The sequence below is a fragment of the Ammospiza nelsoni genome, chromosome 8, assembly GCF_027579445.1.
Source record: "Ammospiza nelsoni isolate bAmmNel1 chromosome 8, bAmmNel1.pri, whole genome shotgun sequence".
NCBI lineage: Eukaryota > Metazoa > Chordata > Aves > Passeriformes > Passerellidae > Ammospiza > Ammospiza nelsoni.
The window spans coordinates 14,489,597-14,512,736 of NC_080640.1; the positions used below are offsets into that span (position 1 = coordinate 14,489,597).

At 46.0% G+C, this 23,140-nt stretch overlaps 1 protein-coding gene across 1 annotated transcript in view; it reads right to left on the minus strand.

Moving 5' to 3' along the window:
* Positions 1–801: 801 nt before the first annotated feature.
* ENTPD1 (ectonucleoside triphosphate diphosphohydrolase 1) overlaps positions 802–23,140 on the minus strand; it is a 33,826-nt gene continuing 11,487 nt past the window's right edge. The window contains exons 2-10 of the mRNA XM_059477200.1: positions 12,273–12,406; positions 11,779–11,896; positions 10,408–10,558; positions 9,428–9,587; positions 8,567–8,797; positions 7,833–8,099; positions 6,737–6,856; positions 6,418–6,555; positions 802–6,273 (exon numbers count right to left, since the gene is read on the minus strand). Of these exons, the coding sequence (XP_059333183.1) occupies positions 6,067–6,273; positions 6,418–6,555; positions 6,737–6,856; positions 7,833–8,099; positions 8,567–8,797; positions 9,428–9,587; positions 10,408–10,558; positions 11,779–11,896; positions 12,273–12,406 (1,526 nt within the window). The 3' untranslated portion in view covers positions 802–6,066. The remainder of the gene's footprint in view (positions 6,274–6,417; positions 6,556–6,736; positions 6,857–7,832; positions 8,100–8,566; positions 8,798–9,427; positions 9,588–10,407; positions 10,559–11,778; positions 11,897–12,272; positions 12,407–23,140) is intronic.

Consider the following 23,140-nt stretch of genomic DNA (forward strand, 5'->3'; position numbering starts at 1 on the left):
TTCAGCAATGAAGGCCATGTGAAAGAGTCACGGGCAGGTTTCCAGCACTACCCAGTGTTACTTGGCAGCCAGAGAGTGCTAGGCAGGGCTAGAGTAAAATAGTGCAAGCCCCATGTTTGGCCAGTTTCACCCTCCCCTTTCCCTTCCTAGGCTGCTTTCAGTAGCCTGGGACAGTAGTGGCAGAGTTGGAACTGCAGTGCTGCCAAGGGACACATGAGGAAAACTCTCACTTTCCTATGGAGGCAAGCAGCACTGATATAAGAAACAACAGTAAAAAAAGAAATGCCAGAGCATTAGAGCCTAAAAAGGAGCCATGGGCAAAATCTCATGTGGGTGGAAAACACATCTCACACACTACTAGGTCTGGAGAGTTAGTCAGTGTTATCCGTAGCACAGGGATGGAGGCAGCCTGTCATCAGGCAGCAGGTTTAAGCATACAAAAGGAAAGAGTTTTGCACTAAAGACACCCTGAAATTACATCATCAAACCTGGAAGTTAATGAGTGCAAAAGAGGATAAAATGAATTCATAGAGAACAGAGTCAGAGTTATCAGATCTTGAAGTAATTATTTGATCACAAATTTCCTAAGCCCCTGATGTGTAGAAGAAAAGGATTATGCTGTTTCCCTAGCTATCCCTCTAAATCCTCGCCCACCACACAGCTGGAGACGAGTGCCAATGCCCTGCCTGTTTGATCTGACCTAGCGTGGCCTTTACACATTCTAGGAAAATGACAATAATAAATATGTTTGAAAACACTGATGAAAGCAGAAACAAACAATAGAAGATGTTAGGACTTAGAAACAGTGAACGAAGTAAATAAAAACTTTATTTGGAAAACACGGCTAATACATCTGGGATGGATCATGCACTCCCCCACCCCCCACCCATATGTTCAAAAATGGAGAGACCTTGAGACAGTGGGAGAAAGAAGGGGAGAAGGAAAGGTCTGTGCCACTGTGGTGAGAGTGAGGGGAATGTCAATGCAAGCCCTGTCTCCCCACCGTTGCATTGCTGATGGGCACAGGCAGCAAGGAGCTGATTCTGCTGGAACTGACCATGGAAAGACTGCATCTGATGGGTTCACTTTAGTTTTGGCCATATTGTTAACACAGGAAGATTGGAAAATTTGAGGAAAGTTCAAGCTAATAGCCATAAGAATGAGCAAACTGTGGGGAGTTCTTGCTGAAAGAAAAATAACAACTGTGACAAGCATTGTTTGCCTTGGCAGAGCTGTGGCTGTGGCTGCACATGGAGACATGCAGCCCTGTGAGCAAGGGGCACAGGCCCACTGTCCTTCACCTGTTAGGGGGTGGAAATGTGGGCTGCAGTGCCAGCATGATGCCAGTGGGGCTGCCTGGGGGAGGGAGAGGGAAAATGAGAACAGAGGACTGCTTCTGTCCAGCTTGCAGTTCTTGGGAGAACAAACTGCTTTGAGGAGGTCAGGATGAAGCTAAGGCAAAGAAAGATGTGGTTTGGGCAGTAGCAGCCTTCCCAGGAGTGAGGCAACCTGTGTGAGGTGCCCAGAGCCTGGGAAAGACCACAGTGCATTTCTCTACCAGGAGGGGATGCTACCCATCCACTGGGATCTTCAGAGCTGACCTAGGAGAGCATTGGGGAACTGGCAAGAGAGGAAATCACATCTCAGGACTTTTCCATGTTTAGTGCCAGAAGCTCCATTCCACTACTGGCAAACTCCCATCTTCTGGAAAACAGCATGAAAACTTTTCTGGCATGAGTTCAGAAGTCTTTATTATGATAAGCATACAGAGGCTTGTGTGTGCATCAAAACAAAGACCCATTTCTTCAGGGTTGGGCCACGGAAAGAAAACACATGGCCTGGGTGGCAGGGACTGCTGTCCTCAGTGTGCTCTCCCCAGTCCCTCCTGAACAGGCTGTGAGCCTGTGACAAATCTGGCAGCCCTGCACAGCCTGCACATCCTGCCTGGCACAGAGCATGGGAAGAACTGGGGCAGAGAGTGAAGGGGCACACATCCGCCAGAACTGCTCCGGGAGAAACTGGAAAGCCCTGGCCAGTGCCAACACTTCAAATCAGCCTTCCAGTGCAGAGGTGATGGCCCCACTTCTGAGAGCTTTCTTCCAAGTGGAGGCCCCACTGTGCTTTGCTGTAGGGCTGGAGAAATCTGCTGTAGCCTGGGCACAGAGGAGAGGCAGCTTTATCCGAGGTACTTAGAGCCTGTGGTGGGGAGCAGTTTTCCTGCAAGAGGTGAGGGTGCTGCAGGTACCCAGGTTCTCTCTTCTGACAAGTTCCAATAGCTTTGCCCCACATTTGACACTCAGCTGAGCATGGCAGAGCTCACAGAGGTCATCAGTCCCAGAGAGACCAGGCTGCTCTTGCACTCTGCAAAGCTATCAACTCCCTCTGCAAGGAACCTCCCCAGAAATGGACCAACCAACACCTGAACCCAAACCAGAGACGCTCATGTCACCTTGCTGCAGCACATCTCAGAGCTTCCTGGGAGCCCAGGAGAGATCTCTCTTCAGGAGAGACCAAGGTCTGGAGTCTTGGCAGCACAGCAGAGCTGAATAGTGAGTAAATATGTGATAGACAGGAACATGTGATGTTAAATGATGCTTTACCCAAGAAAATCAAAATGGTAAAGCAGAAAGTGTCTAGAAATTAAAGCCAGATGCTATCAAATTAGAAATAAGGCACAGATAATTACCAGTGAGGCAGATAAACTGTGTTAACGAGAGAAATGATACATTAATACTGGCATATTTGGAAAGTCCCTCCACTATCATTAATGGTCTTCATGTACATGTTGGGTGGCTCTGGAACACACATTTGAGTTGAATACAGCTGGATCAGATGCAACACAGAAGCAAAGAAATGAATGTTCATAAACTTGATCTCTTTGACCAAAGATTTTGAGTAGTCTCCATGAAAAAAGTCCTGCAATAACAGGAGAAATGTAGAGAAAACAATTGTAGGCCATTCTGTGAGTGTTCACTACCAGGCAGTGACATGCAATGGTCTTGCCCTGACAGGATGCCTTCAGTCAACTGATTCCTGAAGCCTCAGGCTGCTCAACTGGCATGTTGTCACCTCAGAAGTTCTTATCCTGGAGAGACTGATTTATGAATGGGGTCTAAAATTCATAAGGTTTAAAAATATTGTAACATATTTTGCATTTATCTTAGTTCGGGCCCTTTTGGTTGCACTCAAGTCACATTTAAAGCTTAAAAAACCACAAAACTCAAACCAAAAAGTGAGATAATTAATACAGCAGGAGCAAGTGAAGATGTCACTGCTCACCTGGCTCCAGAATCATTTGCTAACAGTATTAATACTATGGGACTTGCAATGAAGATACAAAACATTGTAAAAGCTCTTCTCCCAGATATTTGACATTTTCCTTTGACATAAATCCCTAGCAGGGACAAGAAGAGCAGACTGGAACAACCTTCCTTTCCACACCAACTTCCACATGAAGTTTTTGCATCAATTTCTGACACGTCCTAATGGATCTGCCAGTTCTCATCACGGACACAGATGAGCAGCTGCCAGATCCCCAAGGAGGTCTCAGGAGAGGACCTGCCCCTCTGCAGGTTTCCGTGCTGTTCACGGGGAGGACGGATGCACCAGCTCACCTGGGAGCTTCCCCAGGGCTCTGCTCTGCTACACGGGCTCCGTATGCAAGGAGGGTGGCATGTCATGGGCTGTGCTGCACGTGAGGCTGTCTGGGCACCAGAAGCAGCTCTGATCACACGTTTCTCCTGCATGCCTTCCAGCCAAAACCTGCTGCTCCTCTCTCATCTACCTGTCTTTGCTGCAAACAACAGAAGGAGGGCTGCATCCCTAGCTGAATTCCCACATCGCAATGTATTTGCAGATAAACAGAAACTGGTCAGCGGACTCACTGCTGGTGAAAGGGCATTTGCAGATTGAACTGGATAATCTGCTTGGGGCAATATTCTTTGAATAATATGTATTTCAGTGGAGCCACACAGAAGGAAAAATGGCTCATTTTGAGAGACAGTGATGTAGGATGTGAGACAGAGGCTGTTTTGAAATGCCATGGCTGGGAAAAAAGACCAAGTTGCAACAGTCCAGCTGGACTCAAAAGCCTAAAAACTTTCTGTTAAGTGAACAGACCTGGACCAGAGATATATGAATGGATAACATAAGGCGTAGATGAAAACCAGATATGTGCACTATTAGTGACTCAGCTACCTGCTGAAAACTTTGGTGTCCAAGTTTCAGAAATATGTACAACTTTTAAAAGAAGTGGAGTCAAGAGCTGCAAGTGAGGTCAGCTGAGACCACTTTACAGATTGAAAACCAGTCTACTTTAATATAATATAATGACAACTTGCAAGCACCACTGAAGAAAAAGGGATTTTAATAGCAGAGTTGCTCAGTCTTTTGGAAATGGGCAGAACAAGATTCAACAGAAGCTGAAGCCACCTAATTCAGAGCAAAAATAAGACACAGGTTTTTGGAAGAACAATGATCTGCCCAAAGACCTTAGGACAGGGTAGATTTTTCCCTTACCTTTAGGTCCTTCAATATATTAGGGCTTCTACTTCCAGGCATGAAGTAGAAATAACTGTGTGACATTTTCCATCCTGGACTATGCCGAGGGACAGACTGGGAGAGCTCTGTGTCTGTGCTTGCCTGAACGAGAAGGCATTGTTGGGGTTGCACATCCTGACCCCCTCCACACTGCCTGCACCTCTGCTTGGGGAAGGAGGTGAGTATTTGCTGTGCCTTCCTCTCTGCAATATCTGCTTCCTTTTTGCCTCCACATTTACAGGTCATTAGGAGAAGAGATTTCTGAGATTTTGTGGGAGGTAGACAGGCACCAGTGGTTTCTGAGTGTTTTTTAAAAAATGGATTTCTGACTTACCTCTCTTTTTTTTTTTTGGACCAAGAAATGGAAAAATGGAAGAAAGTGATTCATAGACTCAATCAGTGGCATCGTCCTGGTTGTGTGGGCTGCAGTATGTGCACTCACAAGCCCTGGGTCTTGTGGCCATAGGATAAGCCTGTGCTATGAGGAAAGGAAAGGCAAATCTTCACTAATTTTGCTGGTGGAAAGAGTGGTTCAATCCGTGCATTCTCATGCTGGTTAACTACTGCCAGCTGCCTACAGGAACATTAACTAATAAACACTTTCCCTAGATTGGAGGCTGCTGTGTTATCAGCACAGTGACCCTGGATTGCTTTAGTGGGTGATACCTGAGGGCACACTGATCACACCAGAGTCCCTGCAGGCACAGACAATCACTACTGGCCAAGGAACCTGGGCCAATACAAGCTCTTCCTACAAAAAGCAGCAATGCCTGGTTGGGAACTTGTGGCTTGATGTACCTTAGGGACACAGGAATGGCTCAGTGCAACAGTGAGCCAGCTTTGGTCCAGCAACAACATCAGGAAGACGTGGGGAAAAGGCATTTTGCCACCTGCAAAAGGAGCTGACAGCAGACAGAGCCCAGCTGAGGGCTGATGACCACAAGCATGCTCAGTTTCTTCATCCTCATCCCTTCTTTTCCCAGAGTGGCATTTGGGAGCCTGACCCACCTTCAGGGACCAGCCAGGTGCAAGAGCTGTACCCAGCTGTAGCTGCTAGAGCTCAGGGCCAGGGAGGGGAGCAGAGGCGTGCTGGTGCAGAAAGGGCTCTTGGAACAGCTTCAGCGGAGAAGGAGCAGGATCACCCTGGATGTGACAGCTCCCAAGAGCTCGGTGGGATGTGTGACCCTGAGATAACCCTTGCAGGAGCACTGGCTCCCAAAGATTGCTGCCACTTTTCTCTTTATAATGCTGTGCACAAGGCAGAAACCAACAAGCAGCAAAGTTTCCTTGAATGAAAGCACAACCCACTCAAGGAGGGGACACGAGCTTGTCTGTCCTTGGCAGAGAAGGTGGCGATCCTGATGTCCCAACATCTGTCAGTGCAAGTGTGATTCAGAAGAAATAAATGCCCTTGTTGTACAGTCAGAAGCTTCAGTGAGAGGGACTCTGCTGTACAGCCTGCTCTGCTGGGGTCTCCTAGCCCTGAGCAGCCAGGATGACATGGCTCCTCTCGCCTTCAGGTTCTTCCTAAACAATCCCCTTCTGCAGGCACTTGGGCTTGTGGAAGAGAAGCCAGGCAAACAGGAGCACAGACACCAGCACGAGGGAGCACAGCACCATCAGCCCCACATAGCTGCCATGGGAGAGAGGGGGCCCGGCTGGCTCCTCTGCAGGGATCATGTTGGTCAGGTTCAGCATGTAGCCCAGGGTCCAACCTGCATCACTGCTGCCAATCTGAAACAGAAAAGCAGAGTCAGTGCTGGGAGGCTGCCTAGGGCATTGCCTGAGCAGTGGCACCCCTTGGGATCAAGGGCCACGCTGTGTGGCAGAGGCTGCAGAGAACTGCTGGGGTAGAGCCCTCCCCACCACAAAACACACCTTTCCAAGGAAGTGGATCATTTGCCAGTTGTCTTCAGTGAACTCATAGCCATTTTCCAGGAGAGAGAGGATATAGGCTCCAGAGAAGCAATATTCACTCAGGTACTTTTCTTTGATGTGGTGATATGCTGTCTTCACCTAGGGAAGGAGGCAATCACCAGACTGTAAAACACACCTTCCCACTGCTCCAGCTTGTGCCCGAGCATCCACTGCAGGTGCTGGGGGGATCTTCCCCACCTTGCTCTGGAAATTAATCCCAGCCATTTATCCCACAGAAAAATATCAGCAGCCCCAGTGTACTGCAACAAGCATGGCTCACCTCTTGCCAAGGCCGGGCACAGAAGCTCTCAATGGTGCTGATCACTTTGTTCAGGGCAAAGGGGTTTGGTTCACTGGTCAGGTTCAAAAAGTTCATCACAAAATAGAAAGCAGAAAAAGCCTGAAGGAGAAAGGTTCTTTTAATCTGACTAAGCCACAAATTCCACAAATGAAAATGAGTTTATAGATAGAGAAATATAAGAAACAATATCACACACATAAAAGCAGGAATGTTTTCAAGAGTGATGTCATTTTGAGGGACATGGCTCAGAGCTGCTGAGAGATGGAGGTAGGAATTATGATATCCTGAAGAACTTCTGTGAGCTCTCTCCTTTATGTGTGCCAGTGGCACACAGTGAATGCTGATTGCCATCACAACCCCATTTTGGCAACTGAGTAAGATGAGTGCACAATGAATATCACCACAAAGAGCAGGGGTGATGGTCTGAAAGGATTGTACAGAGCCCCATCATATAAACCAAGGTCCAGAAACCCCATCTGTGACCATGGCCAGTAGCTAAGTAGGAGGCAGCTTAGGAGCAGGGCAAGATTGTACTAGCAGTTCGCTGGAAAGCCTCACAATCGCTGAGCAGCTCTTTGCAGCTCTAGGACTGATGGTCAGCATGGTGTCACACATAATGTGTGTTCAGAGTGTGCCCTGTCTCCTCATCATGTCTGGGAGGCAGACAGGTGAGCTGACTGGTTTCAGTAGCACTCAGACACACTGCTGGGTGAATTTCAGGTCTGGTGGCACCACTGACCTCAGCAGACAAGGTTGCAGGAGCAGTGTTCCTGCCTGCAGCAGGCTCTCCTGCCTCTGGTGCTGGACAGCTTAAAAAGCGAGTAAAGACAACAGCCCAAGGAGATGGGTTAGAATGGGAGCAGTGCAGTAGATAGGCCTGTATTTACTGGGGTGGCTCTTATCATGTCTGTCCTCACAGCAAGTGCAGCACTCCTTTTGTAGTTACACGTCCAAAAAGCCATCTTGTAAATGATTTCCTGCCTCACTCATGAAGAATGTGCTCTAGCATTACTCTGAATTTCTGCTCTTCTGACATTCTGGATCACAGATAGTTGAAGAATGAGTGAAGACTCACCCCAAAATCCCCTTGTAATGGAGGTAGGTATATCCCATTGAAGGAGCAACTGGAGTAAGGACAATTGCTTTTGTTGAAGAGTTTCTGGATGCTTTCCCGGCACTTCTGATAGTCCCCCTCTCCCTTTATGTACAGCTGGCTGAAAGGTAATTGCTTTTTCTTGTCTGATGTGCAAGGGTTTTTGAAGAAGTCACTAATATTTATAGTCCTCTCATAACCCTTGTGAAAGCATGGGTCGGGTAGACTGCTGTTCTCCATGGTCTGAAAGTAAAAATCAATCCAAACTGTTACATTTTGCTCTAGAATAACACCCTGGGAAAGAGCCACAAGGAAGGGTGGCACTTGTCCCAGTACATCACATCAGGTCAAAGGGATAAAGATGGATTAGGGCACTGGCTGTACAGGGGAAGATGTGGGTACTGACACAGCCTCCCTGTAGGACCTGTGAAAATTATTTTAAGTCACAGTTTGTGAAGCTGTGCTGTTGATTTGGGTTTCTCAGAGATGGTAAAATGTCACCTCCCCTGAGTACTTCAGTTAAATGCAGCTCTCTTGCTACCCGATGCCCAAGAATCAAGGCATCTCAGATTGGTAGTTTGTATGGAGAACAATGACATTTCCCTAATCCAGACTAAGAGGTGAGCTAGAACACAGCAACTTTTACAGCACCAGTATCCCAAAGCTGGGAGAGTCCAGGATTGTTCAATTACAGATGTAGATGTACTTGCCTGTAGATCCCTGGCCAGTTTCTGCTGCAGAGCCTGGTCCTTCCCATAGCAGAGAAAGCTGTGGGTGTACACTTGGTAATCCTTGCCGTAGAGACGGAAGTAGAGCTGGTTCTCTGGGGACTCAGAAGTGAGGTCCTTTGATACAAAGGTAATCTGTGTGGAGGCTCCTCCTAGGTCCAGTGCTCCTGATGTCTCACTTAAGGATTTCAGGGAGTGTAGAAGCTTTTTCCAGCCAGACTTGGGGGAAAAAAAAAATCAAAATAAACCAGATATATTGGGCATGGAGAAGATTTATTTTAGAGAAATAAAAAAAAAAAAAAAAAAAGGGAAAGAACTATGAGGAGAGAAGCAGAAGCACAGAACACAGGAAACATGGGAAGTCCTGGAGGGGGCATGAGATGAGAGCTGGAACAACACATAAGAAAAATGCAAGCTTGTAAATGCAGAAGATGGATCATGTCCAAGAGTTTGCAGAAGGGCAAAGAATATGAAATCTAATACTATTGTTATGAGAAAAAACAGTCCACTTACTGTTTCAGCTCTCAGAAGATTTTTAAGCTCAACAGGAAAGAACCATAGTCAAACTTTTCAGAAACAGAAATATTTTAGATCAGGAAATGAAGAGGATACAGTACCCAAGCAAAATTATTGAAGATGCTGGTGTTTTATTTCAGTGCTTGAAGCCTAATTATAGTGGTGCATCCTGATCCCACTAAGTATCAGGATGTACTCACAGCAACTGCTGAGGCAAGATGTGCTGATCCCTGGTTTACAAGGGAAGAGAGTGCCTGTGACACCTTCTTGCAAGGCAGGACTTAAAAAGTGCTGCAAACCAATCATCCAAGTGTCTTGCTATAGATAAACTACCTGCTTGAAATTGCCCAGAAGGTAGTTAATGGTGATCCATCCATAGGCTCCTTCTTCCTGACCAGTGATGATTCTGGCACCCTGGAAGTTGAAGGGAGCTGAGCGTAGTGTGTTTCCTACTGAGGACAAGACGTTTTCTGCTGCGCTTTTATTCTGCAACCTGGATGAACAGAAGAAAAGATGGAGTAACTCTGGCTGACAGCTCTCTATGTGCTTTATTCTGAGCAGGCAGGCTGCAGTTCCCCACCAAGGGTCAATGATCAGAGGTCGGTCATTCATGTGGCTCATCCAGCTCTGACTGGCCATGGTCCTCTCTGTCACACCTTGACAGCACAGCTGCCACCAGCTCTGACTCTTACAGACCCTGCAGCTGGAATGGTAGGTACCTGGAGCAGAGCCCAGAGTTCCTGTTCTGTAGCATGTATTCTAATAGGAATTGCACTGTGGAGACTCCTCTTTACCGTCACCTCTTTACTGTTTCATTAGAGAAGAAATCCAGAACATATCCCCAGGCAATATATGCCAAAGGTCAGTTCCCTGTCCTAGCCAGGAGAGGTCTGGGTCACCCTCCTGAAAATCACAAATTGTAATTAAAGGAGGTTGTGATTATAAAATTACCTTAGCTTCTGATGGCCCTCTGTGGGGAGTTGCAACATATTTGGGCTCAAAATCTGGGCCTAATACCAGACTGTGGGGATGTTTGAGCATCCCTTTATTATGGGGATGCCAGGGCATCAGCTTGGGCACTGCTGATCTCCTGGTGTCTCTGTGCTGCATGTGGATACAGGAGATGATGGAGGGTTGGAGTGAGTGAGGAAGCAATGGAGAAGTCCAGGGCACTCAGGGCTCAGAGAGGGCAGCAGCAGAGGAGGCTGTCTGGGCACAGTGTGAGCTGGCAGCGTGTCCAAGGACTGTCCCCCACTCTCATCCACGGTGGTGCCAGTGCAGTGCTGCAGGAGAAGGGACAAGCCCTGCAGTACCTGAGAAGCCGCATGCCAGCAGTTGCTCCGAGGTAGACGGGTGTCTCTTTGTGCTGTGCTGAGGGAATCACGTCTTCTGCTTGTTGTAGGCACTGTGCCAGAGAGGGGCCTGCCTTCTCTGTGGCATGGGAGTAACCTGAGATCCCAGGGCCTGTAAGAAGTTTATAGTTTATAGTTCAGACTCCAAGCATAACCCCAGAATGCTGTCATGAGTGGAAGTGTCAAACCGTATCACAGGCAGCAGAATTGGATTCAACCACCCCATTCCTGAGGAACTTTAGCAGTCCTACAGCACCAGCTAAGCCCAATGCATGTAGTGGGTGGTCACAGTGCCCAGCATCTGCCACTCTTTCTCTGCAAGGCAGGCTATGAACTAGCAATGAGGGCTGAGACAAGCCATTTCTTTAGCATGCCCTGAACATCTGCAGTCTCTTCTCTGAGTCTGCCTGGGTGTACCCTGGATCTGTGCCTGAATATCCCTGACCCTTCCATGCTGGCTCCTCTGGGGGCAGATGCTGTCATTTGTTTGTGTACTTTCTGCTCACACTACAACACCGGGTGTTCTGCAGCTATTGTGTCTCATGCTAATCCAAGGAAAAAATCGTTGTCCCTCTCTGCCATGTGTCCCCTGGTTCCCTGGACTGCCTCAGGACCAGTGCCTGCATGGCAGCAGTGAAGCCCCGTTTGCTCCAGCTTGCTGCGTGCTCAGTGTGCTGCTCGTGACGTGGCATGCTGCAGCACTGAGAGCTATCACAGCAGCTTGATAACAGTAGGGCTCTCTCCTGCACTGCAGAGGCCTGAAAAGACCCCAGGCAGGTCTGACAACATCTCAGAATGCAGTGATCCATGATGGTCTGTGCTGTTCCTTGTTGTATGCACCCCGGGCTTCATTTATGCCTTCCTAAACCATGCAGTATCTACACAGCAATTAAATAGAATTTAAAAAGCCCCATGACATGCATAAGTTGAGCAATCTTGAGCCACAAGCCCTGTGCAGAAGCCACAAGCTTTCACAGAAGCCTTGAAAAAGAGCAAACCATGCTCTCCCCTCTCATTGCTTTCATCAGCACTTTAGCAAGAGTACATGCAGACATTTTATTTATTTAAGTACATTCTTTGGTGTAGTTCTTTCCAAAAAGCAATTAATTCCAAGCATCCTGAAAACAAAGAAAAAAGTGGATGCATTTTTTTTCCCCAGGAAGGTCAGGCACAAACAGCTCCCCATGGGAACCAGTGAGATGCATTATCTCACAGGTGTAATGCTGTTTCTACTATTGGCCTCTTCCTCTAGATTTCTCCTCCCTCACCCTTTTATTGCATCATCTCTTCTTCATCCCACGCCCCTTCCCCAGCTCCTTTTTCTCCTCTTACCTTCAACTTTACACACCTCCACCTGCCTCACCACGCCGGTGTCGTTCTCCTTCTCTGCTGGCCACTCGTACACGTAGAGGTTGGTGTGGGACGACCCCGCATCCAGCACGATCCCATACTGCGGGCAGAGCAGAGCCCACGTCACACCTGGGCACTGTGCTGGCCTCCCCTGGGGCACAGGCACACACAGCCCCTCTGTGTGGCAGCTGTGGGACTGTGTGTGCCCTTGCTCCTCTCTGCAGAGCTTCAGTGCAGAGCTCCCGGCAAAGGAAACAGGAGCAGAGAAACCACGAAGCTGGGACTGGTGATTTAAGAGATGATTCCCTGTGAAGCTGTGACTGGTTTTACCACAAAGATGTAAAACAAGATGTTGAGGAGCATGGAGCCAGAAAAAGAGGTTAGCCAGAGCCAGCAAGGGCAGCAACATGTCTGTGAGCACTATGTACACCTAACCCCCCATCCTGTTTTCCTCTAAGGGTACCAGCTTGTAATACCTTAATATTCTTCGGAAGTGGCTGGTTTTGGGTCACTGCTACAGCAATTAAAGCAATTACAGCCAAAGTGGAGAGGAATCCCAGGATGAGTAGAATTGTTCTTGTTGAGGACATCTTTGGTTTGGTACCTGTGACTAGAGCAGAAGAAGGATGTTAGTATCCCAGTAGCCCATCTTTCCTCACACCCCAAAGGCATGTCTTTGGCAGGTTCCTGTAGTCCTTTTTCCCTATGAATATCTCCTTTGCCCACAGGTTGTGAATGGCCTGTGTTTGCAGAATTGGCACAGTATGATAAATCACACACTTTGCAGAACTTGTACCACTCTAATTCCTTATATGTTACAGGCATATTTGGGATAACCTGTCTAACAAATTAAGATTTTTGTGGTTTACTATACATGGTTAGCAATAGAATTCTTTAAAAAAGGCCACTTATGGCTGACGAAAATAATTCACAACCAATATGTCATCTGAGCTTTCAGAACCAATATACATATAGTTGCACTTGTTATTGGTTAACATAATGCTGTTTTTCACATTTTTCTGCTTTGGATAGTCCCTCATGCATCCCACAGTCAAAACCTCATTTCACAACTTAGACCTGGCCAATTTTGCAACTGTTTAATAAAATACCATCTTCCTACATGGAACTCTAGAAAGGGTATCAGCATAATTTCCAGATTTATAACTTTGATTTAAAGTCAACATTTAAAACAATCAAGTAACTCCAGGGGACATATGTGCTCTCCTGAGCACATGACTTGAAATCAATTTCCACTAACAGTGATGCTCCATACTCAAAGCACTGATCATCTGACTCTCATGGGAAATTTCTCTTCTCCTTTTACTCAAATACTCCAGGAGATGTTTAGAAGTACATTACAGTCATTCAGGATGGCAATACCTCAGTGCAACCACATCAGCTATTATCATGCTCTGAGAGAACCTGCTCTGCACTAGAATTTGTGTTCCAGAGGTCTCCAGACCTCCAGACCCAGGATAATGTGCCAAATCCATCCTGGCACTTCATATCATGCATACAAATATGAAAAGCATTCAAGTTCTGAACTGGATCAGCTTCTAACTGCTTTGAGAGGCAGTCTCAGGTTCCAGAACTATACAGTGTTACCTGACCTTACAAATGACCCTAAATCCTCAAGTTATTCTCATAAGTTAGCCAAAATGAAAAGAAGCAACAAACCTCTAGAAATTTCTAACTATAGACAAATAACAGCTTCTTACCTTAGGGAAAATGGAACCTAAAAGTGCCAGTGGAGCTCGCTTTGAAGATGCCCCAGACAGGCCCATTGGGAATGTAACACTGACCTGGAGCTCTGTGCTCTCTCTGTGTAAATCTGCTGAGGTTAACTGTGAAATCTGGAAGCTTGTAACCCTTGCACTTTGTGAGTGCCTATTGGAGGGCCAGCATGCTTGCCAATATCTCCAAGAATGCAGCTTAAAAAAATAACCTAGTGCACATACCAGACAGTAGGAAGTAAGAATGTATTTTATCCAACTGTATTCAAAAATGCCCAGAACTCAGGGCTTGAAGTGATTAGAAACAGCAGAGCATGACAGCTGGGAGACCTTCCTTCTCATTGGAGAGAGTAGTTGGCTCAGGTTTTGGTAGCACTGAGTATGTCTGGTGAACAAAAATTATTTTAACCCTAGAAAAACGAATTAAAGCAGATGCTATAATTAAAATTAGCTGCACAGTATAGATATGAAGTTAGCATGCCTGAAAACTGAATCTGCTGCTGACAGTTGCACAGCACATCCATGAATGAATTTGTTACGTGTTTGCAATCACAGGAATGAAGGATATGTGACTTTGCACAAGTTCTAAGATTTTGAGATTTCCTTTTGTGATGGGTATTGTCAGACTGCTGTATCTTTTCAGCAGCCACACTCTGAAAGTGCCAGCATTGGCAGCAAAGCAGGAGGACCAATTGTAATGGACCATCCCAATTATGAACTAGAAATCCCTTGTCTGAAGGCAGAGACATAATGATAATTGTCTGCATCCCACCTGTGGCCTGAGATCAGTAATTTTTTTGCCAAGGCACATTATTTTCTTAATCCTGAATATGACTTTCGTCTGAATTTTAGTTCAGTATCATGAGCACTTTTCAGGACTCTGGGGTTTGTAGATAGTGACTTCATTGCTGTATCCCATACCACACCATCCATCTCTGAACTCTAATGCTACCAAGAAGAATTTTATTGAAATGTTTTATGCAAGAAAAGGTACAAGGTGATAAGCATAATCCAGAAGGTAGTGTAACAAAGTAATAACCTTCCAAAGAGCACTCAAAGTGTACAGACTTGAATACTTGACAGACTTGTTTAAAAAAGACAAACTTATTTTTAAAAATCCAAACAAAAACCAACACTGCAAATCTATCTAAAGAATTCACTGTAGTTAAAATTCACTTGCTGTTCAGAAAGGTGAGGTATTTCAATTAGTTCCCTTTTTTGTGCACTTGGTTACCTGCATCAGCTCTAGGTGTAATTGCAGGTTCCGCAGGGCTAAACAATTAAGCTATTGCAGCTTCCTCCAGCTCCTCAGAGTGTCACATTCTCACTGCTGAATGCCATGCAAACACTCCCCAGTGTCCACCAAGTGGAGCAGTACTTGACTGATTGCCAGGCCCCAGGGTTTTCCTTCCCCTAGCAGTTTTCCTCAGCTAAAGATGGAGCAGACACGATCTTCTGTGCCTGTGCCCAGTCAGAATGCAAGCAGAGACAGATCTCTACTCTTTCTCTCACGCTGCCCACTGTGTGCAGTGACTAAAACATCCCGTGGAGCCATAAGCAGGCATAGAAATGATGCTGCTTTTCTCCTCTCAGAGCTCAGAGCTGCTTGATGCTGGAGCCCTGCCCGGTTGCACAGGCATTGAGCACTCTCCAGATGCTGGAGCACAGCCCAGCTGCTCAGGCATCTCTGTCTGTTTCCAATTTTGGTCTCTTTGCTTTTTTGTAGGGGCTACCACTGGTTCCATCCAGTGATGGCCCCCAAACATGAACAGATCTAACATGCTTTCTGCCTCCAAGACAGAGAACTGGGAGGATGTTGTCAGTCCCTCCAGGTGGCAGAAATTTTGCTGTGGAAACCCTGTTGCTCTTAGTGAATAACCAGGAAGGACCACACCAGCGTGGGAGGCAGCTCTGTGTGAAGGCAAGGAACAGATTTGACTCTTGTGTCTTCCAGAGCTCAAGACAAATAGGAAATGGCCCCTCTAGCCAAACTGCACTAAATCAACAGCACCTCTGCATGCCAGGAGATGTCACTCACAGCCAAGGCTGCCCACCTCAACTCCCTTCTCACCAAACAAGACTTACTAACATAAGTTAAAAGGAATCAGATAACCAGCTGCTTTTAGACATGCAATAAGCAGAGACTAAGGCTTGCTTAAGGAGTGACATTAGGAATGTCAAGCAGAAAAGATGCTGAACATAGACCAAAGCCATGTTTGGTTCTCACTGTGACCCATCATCTCTAATAAATACAAATGTTTTTGTAAGCTCTGACTTCACACAACAGATAAAGCTGATCTTTCATTTGGATGTTCATGCTCAGTCTGTTACAGGAGAGATCGCAAGAAGTTGTACTGCAAGGCCACCCCTTTTCCACTGCACAAGTGCCACACTGACACAGACAGTTCCCACCATCACCTTTTTCCTCTCAGCTCTTCTCTCTGTGGTCAGAAATGTTCACATTTTCAGCCTCAATGTATTTATTATCAGTCTATTCTCTCTGCCTGTCTTCCACTTCTATCTCACAACTTCTGAAATGCCCAGTCCTAAGAGAATTTATTATCTTAGTCAATTTGTAAGAAATTATCCTTTCTGGATTTTTGTCTTTCCCAGCCTTTTCTGTCTAACTGAAGAGTCCAGCATCACTTCTCTGCATGTAGAATTACTTGCTTATATTTTTCTTGAGCATTCTGACCAGAGCTGCAAGGAGACTGGCCTTGCACAGCAGTGAAGAGAGGAGATGATACAGTCCCAGCCTAAATGAAGTGAGATGGGGATGTGTACTGCCTCAGAAACATGGTCATCCACCAGCAAAGGCTGTGCTAAGCCAGCCCAGAACCTCTCATGGGAACTCAGCAAACCCACCCAGGAGAGAGGGGCTCTGGTGATGCAGTCTGTGCACCTTTTCTAACTGCAGGAGTTCGTGTCTGTGGAGTTCTGCTGGCAGTGATAGTAGGCAAAGGGCATGGGAGCAGTCAGTGCTGCTGTTCAGTGTGGAGAGGAGACACACACATCATCCTCCTGGTGAGTGAAAATGGGATTTCAGTAGTCATGAAGTTTTTCAGGCTGAACTGCCTGAAATTGCCTCACTGATTACTCTGTGAGGTTGCTGAACTTGCAGGGTTCAGGGTTTGATACACATTACCCTCCTGTCTTCACTCACCACAACCAAAAATGTGAGTGCATAAACATTCAGAAGAGCCACACTGCTTCATTTATCAACCCTTTTATGAAATTTTCTCTGTCCCCAACTGACTTCTTACTCATTCTTCATCTGCCTTTTTCATTTCAACATGCTTGTATCCAAGTTACCTAGGAAGACTTGGCTGCAAAGTAATGTAAACCACCTGTTTCAGGCCAGCATATTGAAAAGCCTTTTCTTAGGGGCTGTCAAGAGGCTCAGGTTTGGCTTAGAATTTATATATAAGCACATATACAGTAAGTCAATGACTTTGGTTTAAGGGGCTTTATTTCAAAGTATCAGGACAAGACACTCAGCATGCTGAAATTAGAATTCAAGCTCCAGATCAGCCTTTTACACCACTTTTTACAGCTGTTACATGGAACAGTGCGGGAGACTCTGTTCCTAGTTTTAATAATTCATATGGCAAAAACTGTGGCCTAAATACTGGTGTGATCTCTGCCCCTCCTTGTAGTGCTATGTAGAATAATAAATACATATTTAATAGGTTATATTTTTCCAGATGAAATGCTTGTAAGTGCTGAAGTACAAACATTGAAGTGTCAGTGAAACTGATAGTCCAAACAGTATAATGGGTTTTTTGGATGCTGTCTCTCAGAGACATTTGATACTGAAATCATGCATCCCTACATGTCTCAAAACCCACAGAGCCCTATGAATTTGGGCTATACAGCTTGGCAGCCTGAACTGTCCCATGTGCACACATACCTGTGCATTAGTGAGCTGCAAGATAAGGAGTGTGCCTGTATCTGAGACAGCACCAAGCTGGGAGCAAAGCACACTGACACATAGGGCTGGAGCTGAAAATAAATTTGACAATTATGTGAGAGCCTGGTGAAGACATCTAACTCACTTAAGGACAAGAGCAAATATGACATTTAGGCAAGAGCCATCACCCAAGGACAGGGTGGTGAGCAATCTGCTAAGAAGCTTTTCCAGAGAAAACGTTATTGTAGCTACAGCAGTTTATAGTAATCTTTCCCTCCATCTAAAGCTGGTAAATCCTCCTGTGAGGTTCTATGACCAATTTTGGACACTGCCTTTCAGGAAAGATGCAGACCACTTGGAGAAACTCCAGAAGAGAACAAGGAAGATCACCAGCCTAAAAGCTTGACCTATGAGGAAAGATTGAAGGAATTGAATTGTCAAGTTTGCAAAAAAAGAAGAGTAAAGAAGGTTCATTAATTGTCTTCAGACAAATGACATTTCTGTCTGCCAGCACTGGTGTAGCCAATCCCGCCTCAGGATGAGGGTGGCTCCTGGATTTTCTCCCAGTTCCGTTTCCTTGGTTCAGAAGGAGGGGAATCAGCAGAAAGGGGACAATGCACTCATAACTTATGCTGTCAGCAAAGCCAAGCAGTGCACATGCTCTCCCTGTGGGATACAGATGCAGTTGTACAAAGGTGCTCCCTCCCTAGCCCAACAAAGCCCCAGGTTTTGTTCAGACATAATGCAGCCACGGCAGCCACCCTGCTGGGTGCTATCCGCGTGTGCAGCACTGTTGGTGTGGGAGTTCCTCATCCTTCTGCTGCTTTTAGTGTTGTGGCTGGGATACAGCCCTGGGAAATTGCACAAGACACATTGAATGAGCCCCCTTTCCCTGGAAAAAAGAAAAGCACGTGGATATCCTGGGGAGCTGCTGGGTGTTGGAGGCAGCAAAAGCTGAGCAATAAGAGCAGGAGATGGATACAAAGGAGCAGACAGCACACATTTCTGTCCCCTCCACAGCTGCCTGCAGCACTCAGGGCAGCCCCCTGGCCCTGCAGTGCAGTTCTTGCTGGAGAGGTGATGTCCAGGGGTTCTGGCCTGAGCCCCAGTGGCCCAAAATGCCACACCAATTGCCCAATTAACCATGCACAAAGCAGGTTCTCCTGTCAGAGACCTTCCCTTGGTGCAGGGCTGGGGATGGTGCTCAGCCTCCCTCTCTGCAAGGCACTGATACCCCTCTCTCCTTGCCCTCAGCCCATCTCCCTGGTGTTATACACTGCCCCCACCAAGTCTTCCCAATGCCCATTAAATAACCTCTCTGCCCGGCTCATTAAATAATCTCTCTGTAGGAATATATTTTTCTGGCTTGTATCACAGCAGTCAGATCCAGATACTCAATATTCTTAAATGCAACCAGCAAGTGTCAAGAAGCTGGTGACACAGTACCTTTAGGTAGTTTTTTTTTCACATTTATAAGATGGTTACTTTTAAGCCTGTATCCTACTTGTATTCATATTAATTTCTTTACAATTCTCACATCAAAGATGTTTTTCAAATCAGAAGAGAAAACTGTTATCAGTTATATCAGTTTCCTGTCAGAAAACCTCTGGCATTAATTTCCTACTAGCCGTCAAAGCTATATTTTAACTGGAGAAGATTTATTGCCATTATCCACAAAGCTTGAAGTTTCATCAGAAAATATCCGGTGAGCTCAAGGGGGCTTCCCCTCCTCCCTGGCTCGCCAGCTAAATTATTGCTTGAAAATGCTTGACTATCACATGATGTGAAGGTATTTGTTTGTCTTTTGGGGGGGAAAAAAAAGATGCACCAAGCACTGACACCTTTCAGCTTTGTCATTGTTGGTAGTTTGAACACGCAGACTTGCAATGGCCCAATGGTGCTGCCAGGCTTCCACTTGGGCTCAAGATCTTACATTTTTCTTTCTCTTCTCAACTCCCTGGCCATGATTTTTTCCTTATGCTTCTTTTGATCATCTTTTACACTTTCCAACTTTAAATTTGCACTAATTTTATAATCCTTTTTTGCCTCTGAATATGCATTTTTAAGAGATTTCATTATTTTCAAATTAACATAGCTTTCAATTGTTGGATTATGGCTTTTGTGGAATGAAATAAGAAGAGAATGGGCTGCTTCTTATTAGTATTCCACATTTTAAATACTCTGCTGATTCAGCTCAAGTATTTTTTATTTTGTGATGTTGCTTCTTTTGAGAGCTACTAGACATTGTTGACAGAATAAGTGTGCATTACTTTTATAATAATTTGAAACTCATAGAAATTCCTCTTTTTCTCTTGTGACTGAGGTCAACACATATTTCTCTTGAGCTAGAAGTAATGCATTGCAAATTGTGAGATGGTCACCCTTAGTTCTGAGAAATTGCCTTGTCTTTCACTAAAATCCACCATCATATCAGCTTTTCTTGCCCCTATAAAGAAAACCAAGCCTGTCTCTGTCCCCAGCATCCTGGCTGGTGACAGGCACTGATCTTCAGTTGCTTTGGTCTGTTGCTCCAGTTCAGCCCTGGGCAACTATTGTGTACAAATATTTATGGTTGCTGCTGAAGACAGTGGGACCCACTGGAAGATGGGTGATGTGTGAGTCACATCACCAGCCCAGCACGGCCCACCCTTTCCTGTGTCCCATCAACCACCCACACATGAGGGGGATGTACAAGTTATTATGAAAAAAAGAGAGGAAACAGCCTCCAGAACAACCACTCCCCCCTTCAACACCCACGTTGGGCCAGCAAGTTCAGAAACTTCCTGGAGAACAAAAAGTCCTGAGCTCTGTAAACGCCCCAGAGGAGGTTCTGATGGGGAATGGCCACAGAGGAAAGAGATCCAAACGCCCCTTCACCCACAGCTTGCCCTGTGCCCTTTGACTCCCATGGTGGCAAATCCCAGCCCCAGCTGTCCCCAGCTTTCCTGCGAGCCCTCTGCACTGACAGCCTGCCCTGCCCTGAATGGGCTGAGGCCACCAAGCCTCTCACCACACCTCAAGGATGTTTTTCTCTGAGCTGTAGGCTCCTGGGATCACCTTGTGTGTTGAATAACATTTCTGCCTTCGGGGGCTCATTTCCCTGCTTTCCAAAACAAGCAGCTCAGCTGCCCAAAGTGCCACATGTCAGCCAGCCGCTGCCTGTGCTGCCCGACGATTTCTGCACACAAAAGCAACCAGCATTTCTCCTGAAGTTTCACTTCCCATTGACTCCAAAAACCATTGGAGACTGATCACAGACACACAAACACTGTTCCAAGCTGGTGCAGCATCAGCAGAGCCCCTGCCAAGGCCCCTGGGGTGATGCCCATTCCACAGCAGTCCCACATGCTGCGGTGCCTAACTGTGCCTGGGACTTTGCCTATACCCAGGTTGTGCCACCCCTTGGTACTGTGATTTCCAGCACATCTGTTTGCTGTCTTAGAAGAGCATTTCTCAGTCCTATAAGGTACCCACTGAGTTTTTCCTCCCTTAACATGCATAGCATCCATTTGCAGCAGAGAACACTGTAGGCACCTTCCCTTTGCAACTAATCCCAGCAGAAGCAGCAAAGACCCCTTGCTATACAGGCAGGGCAGCAGCCCCACTCCCTCCTTTCAGCAGGCCAGGGTTAGGGCTGCACGCATTAAAAAAGACAGCACTCTGCTTAAACACTTCCCAACTCAACCCTTTACCTTCAGCTGTCAGCACTGCAATCTCCATTCCTCATTGCAGAGCACAGGACAAGAGACAGCTGGAATAGTTTCTTTTTCTTGCTGAGGAGCACATCCACTGTCTAGGCCATATGGAAAAATATACTGATTTCTCAGAGGTCAGCTTTAATAACTAGGATTCCCACAAACCATGAGGAGAATTCAGCTCATGATATTTGGCATGAATATAATTCTCTGTTCCTCATGCTGCTACAATTTCCATTTCAAATAGCAGGAAACAAATTACCCTGTGGTATTTTTAGTGACAACCAATGGTAAGGAACATGGGATCAGAGGCTATTGCGGGGCACAGACCTTGACAAATTTCCTGAGCGTAAGAGAAGAAATAGTTCTTGGAAGCTACAAAGGTAATAAGGTAAACGTGAATCCAAATTTTCGTGGTCAGAGGAGCACTGTGAAAAGGCTGGAGCCTCATGCTGACATGTAACAAAACAGCAAAGGAGTTTTGCTGGATGAATGGGCTGGCACAGGGTGCTATTAATCTCTAAAGTTCAGATTACTTATTACTGGGATGTGCAGTGAATCCTGAAAGAAGAATTATGCTCAGGGAAAGAAACCCATTTCTAATCAAGCCATAGTTTGGCCTTCAATTTGTGTATCTCCATTAATCTTCCCTCTCCCCACTATTCTTACCTCAAATATTTCAAAATACAAAATACAAGATATTCTGGATAAGGCAGCACAGGAACAGGGGGACAGTCACAGCAGGCCACCCTTCTGTCCAGAAACCCTGGCCCATGCGCAAAGGAGCTGCAGGTCTGCTGCTCCCCTGGAGCCTCCGTGCTTCCCAGCCTCTTTCAGCACCATTCTCCCTCTGGCTGGGGATGGGAGGTACCAAGCTCAGGCCAGAGCCAACCTTCCAGCCGCAGGATCTGCAGCCCAGCTGCAGAGCTCGCAGCAAGTTCACATGAGCACATATTTTTCTCACATCTCCTGCAGGAGCAGGGACATTGAAAAGGTTATTTATTAACAGCTCTAGGACAAATGAGCAAGAAAGAAAACAAATCCATTTATAAATCAGCTAAAGAGAAAACTTGTGACTCTAATGGTCTCCTTTGTAATTCCTTAAGTGTGGCCTGGAGCTGCCCTGGCATCATTTCTTGTGATGCTGAATCAGCAGAGCAGCCCCACTTGTGCATTGAATAGCCTGATAAGAGCAAAATACACCCAAGAGAGCACTAACTTACACCGTGTCCAGATTTTTCTTTGTTTCTGTTAGGATTTGGGGAGGCTGATAGCGCTCTAATTTCTCACCACTAAATTCCAAGCAGTGACTCACATTAGCATCTAACTTTGCAATCCAGGACAAATGCTTTCCTCCAGGACAAGGTGGAGACAGGATAAGGGGAGAAAACTCACGCTAGAGCTGTCTGAAAGAACAACGTCATTGCTATCTCAGCTCTCATTTAGGAGCATACCAACCCTGAATACTTTGCCAGACTTTGTTCTTTGATAACATTTCTCAAGGGGGCGGGGGGAGGGGAACAAAAATAACAAAACACTGTTCTGTTTAACAGTTACCCATAGCAGAGAAAAGCTGAGCTAAAGTTTCCAGCAATTATCAGGACAAAATCCTAAAATAGACACGCAATGTACCATGTTTGAATTTAAAACTGGCTGGACAAGAGTTCCATCATGTGGATTCAAAGCTGTGCAAAGAGAACACGGCAGCTTATCAAGATGACATGTTAGAACAACAGTGTTAAAATGCTCAGTATGGCAGTGATATGGATGAAGAAACCAAGGTGTCAAGCAGATATGACAAATTGTTGTGTAAATCATTGGGAGGAACTCTATGTCCAGGAAGGAGTGATAAATGATGTCCAAGGTATCTATGGAAACCACCATCTTATACAGGAAACAATTAAACTCAGAAAAAGACAAACAAGAGAAAAATAACTCAAACTTCAGATGCTCATAAGGCAAACAACACTAATTGAAAGCAGGATTTGATCCCAGAGAGATGGAGC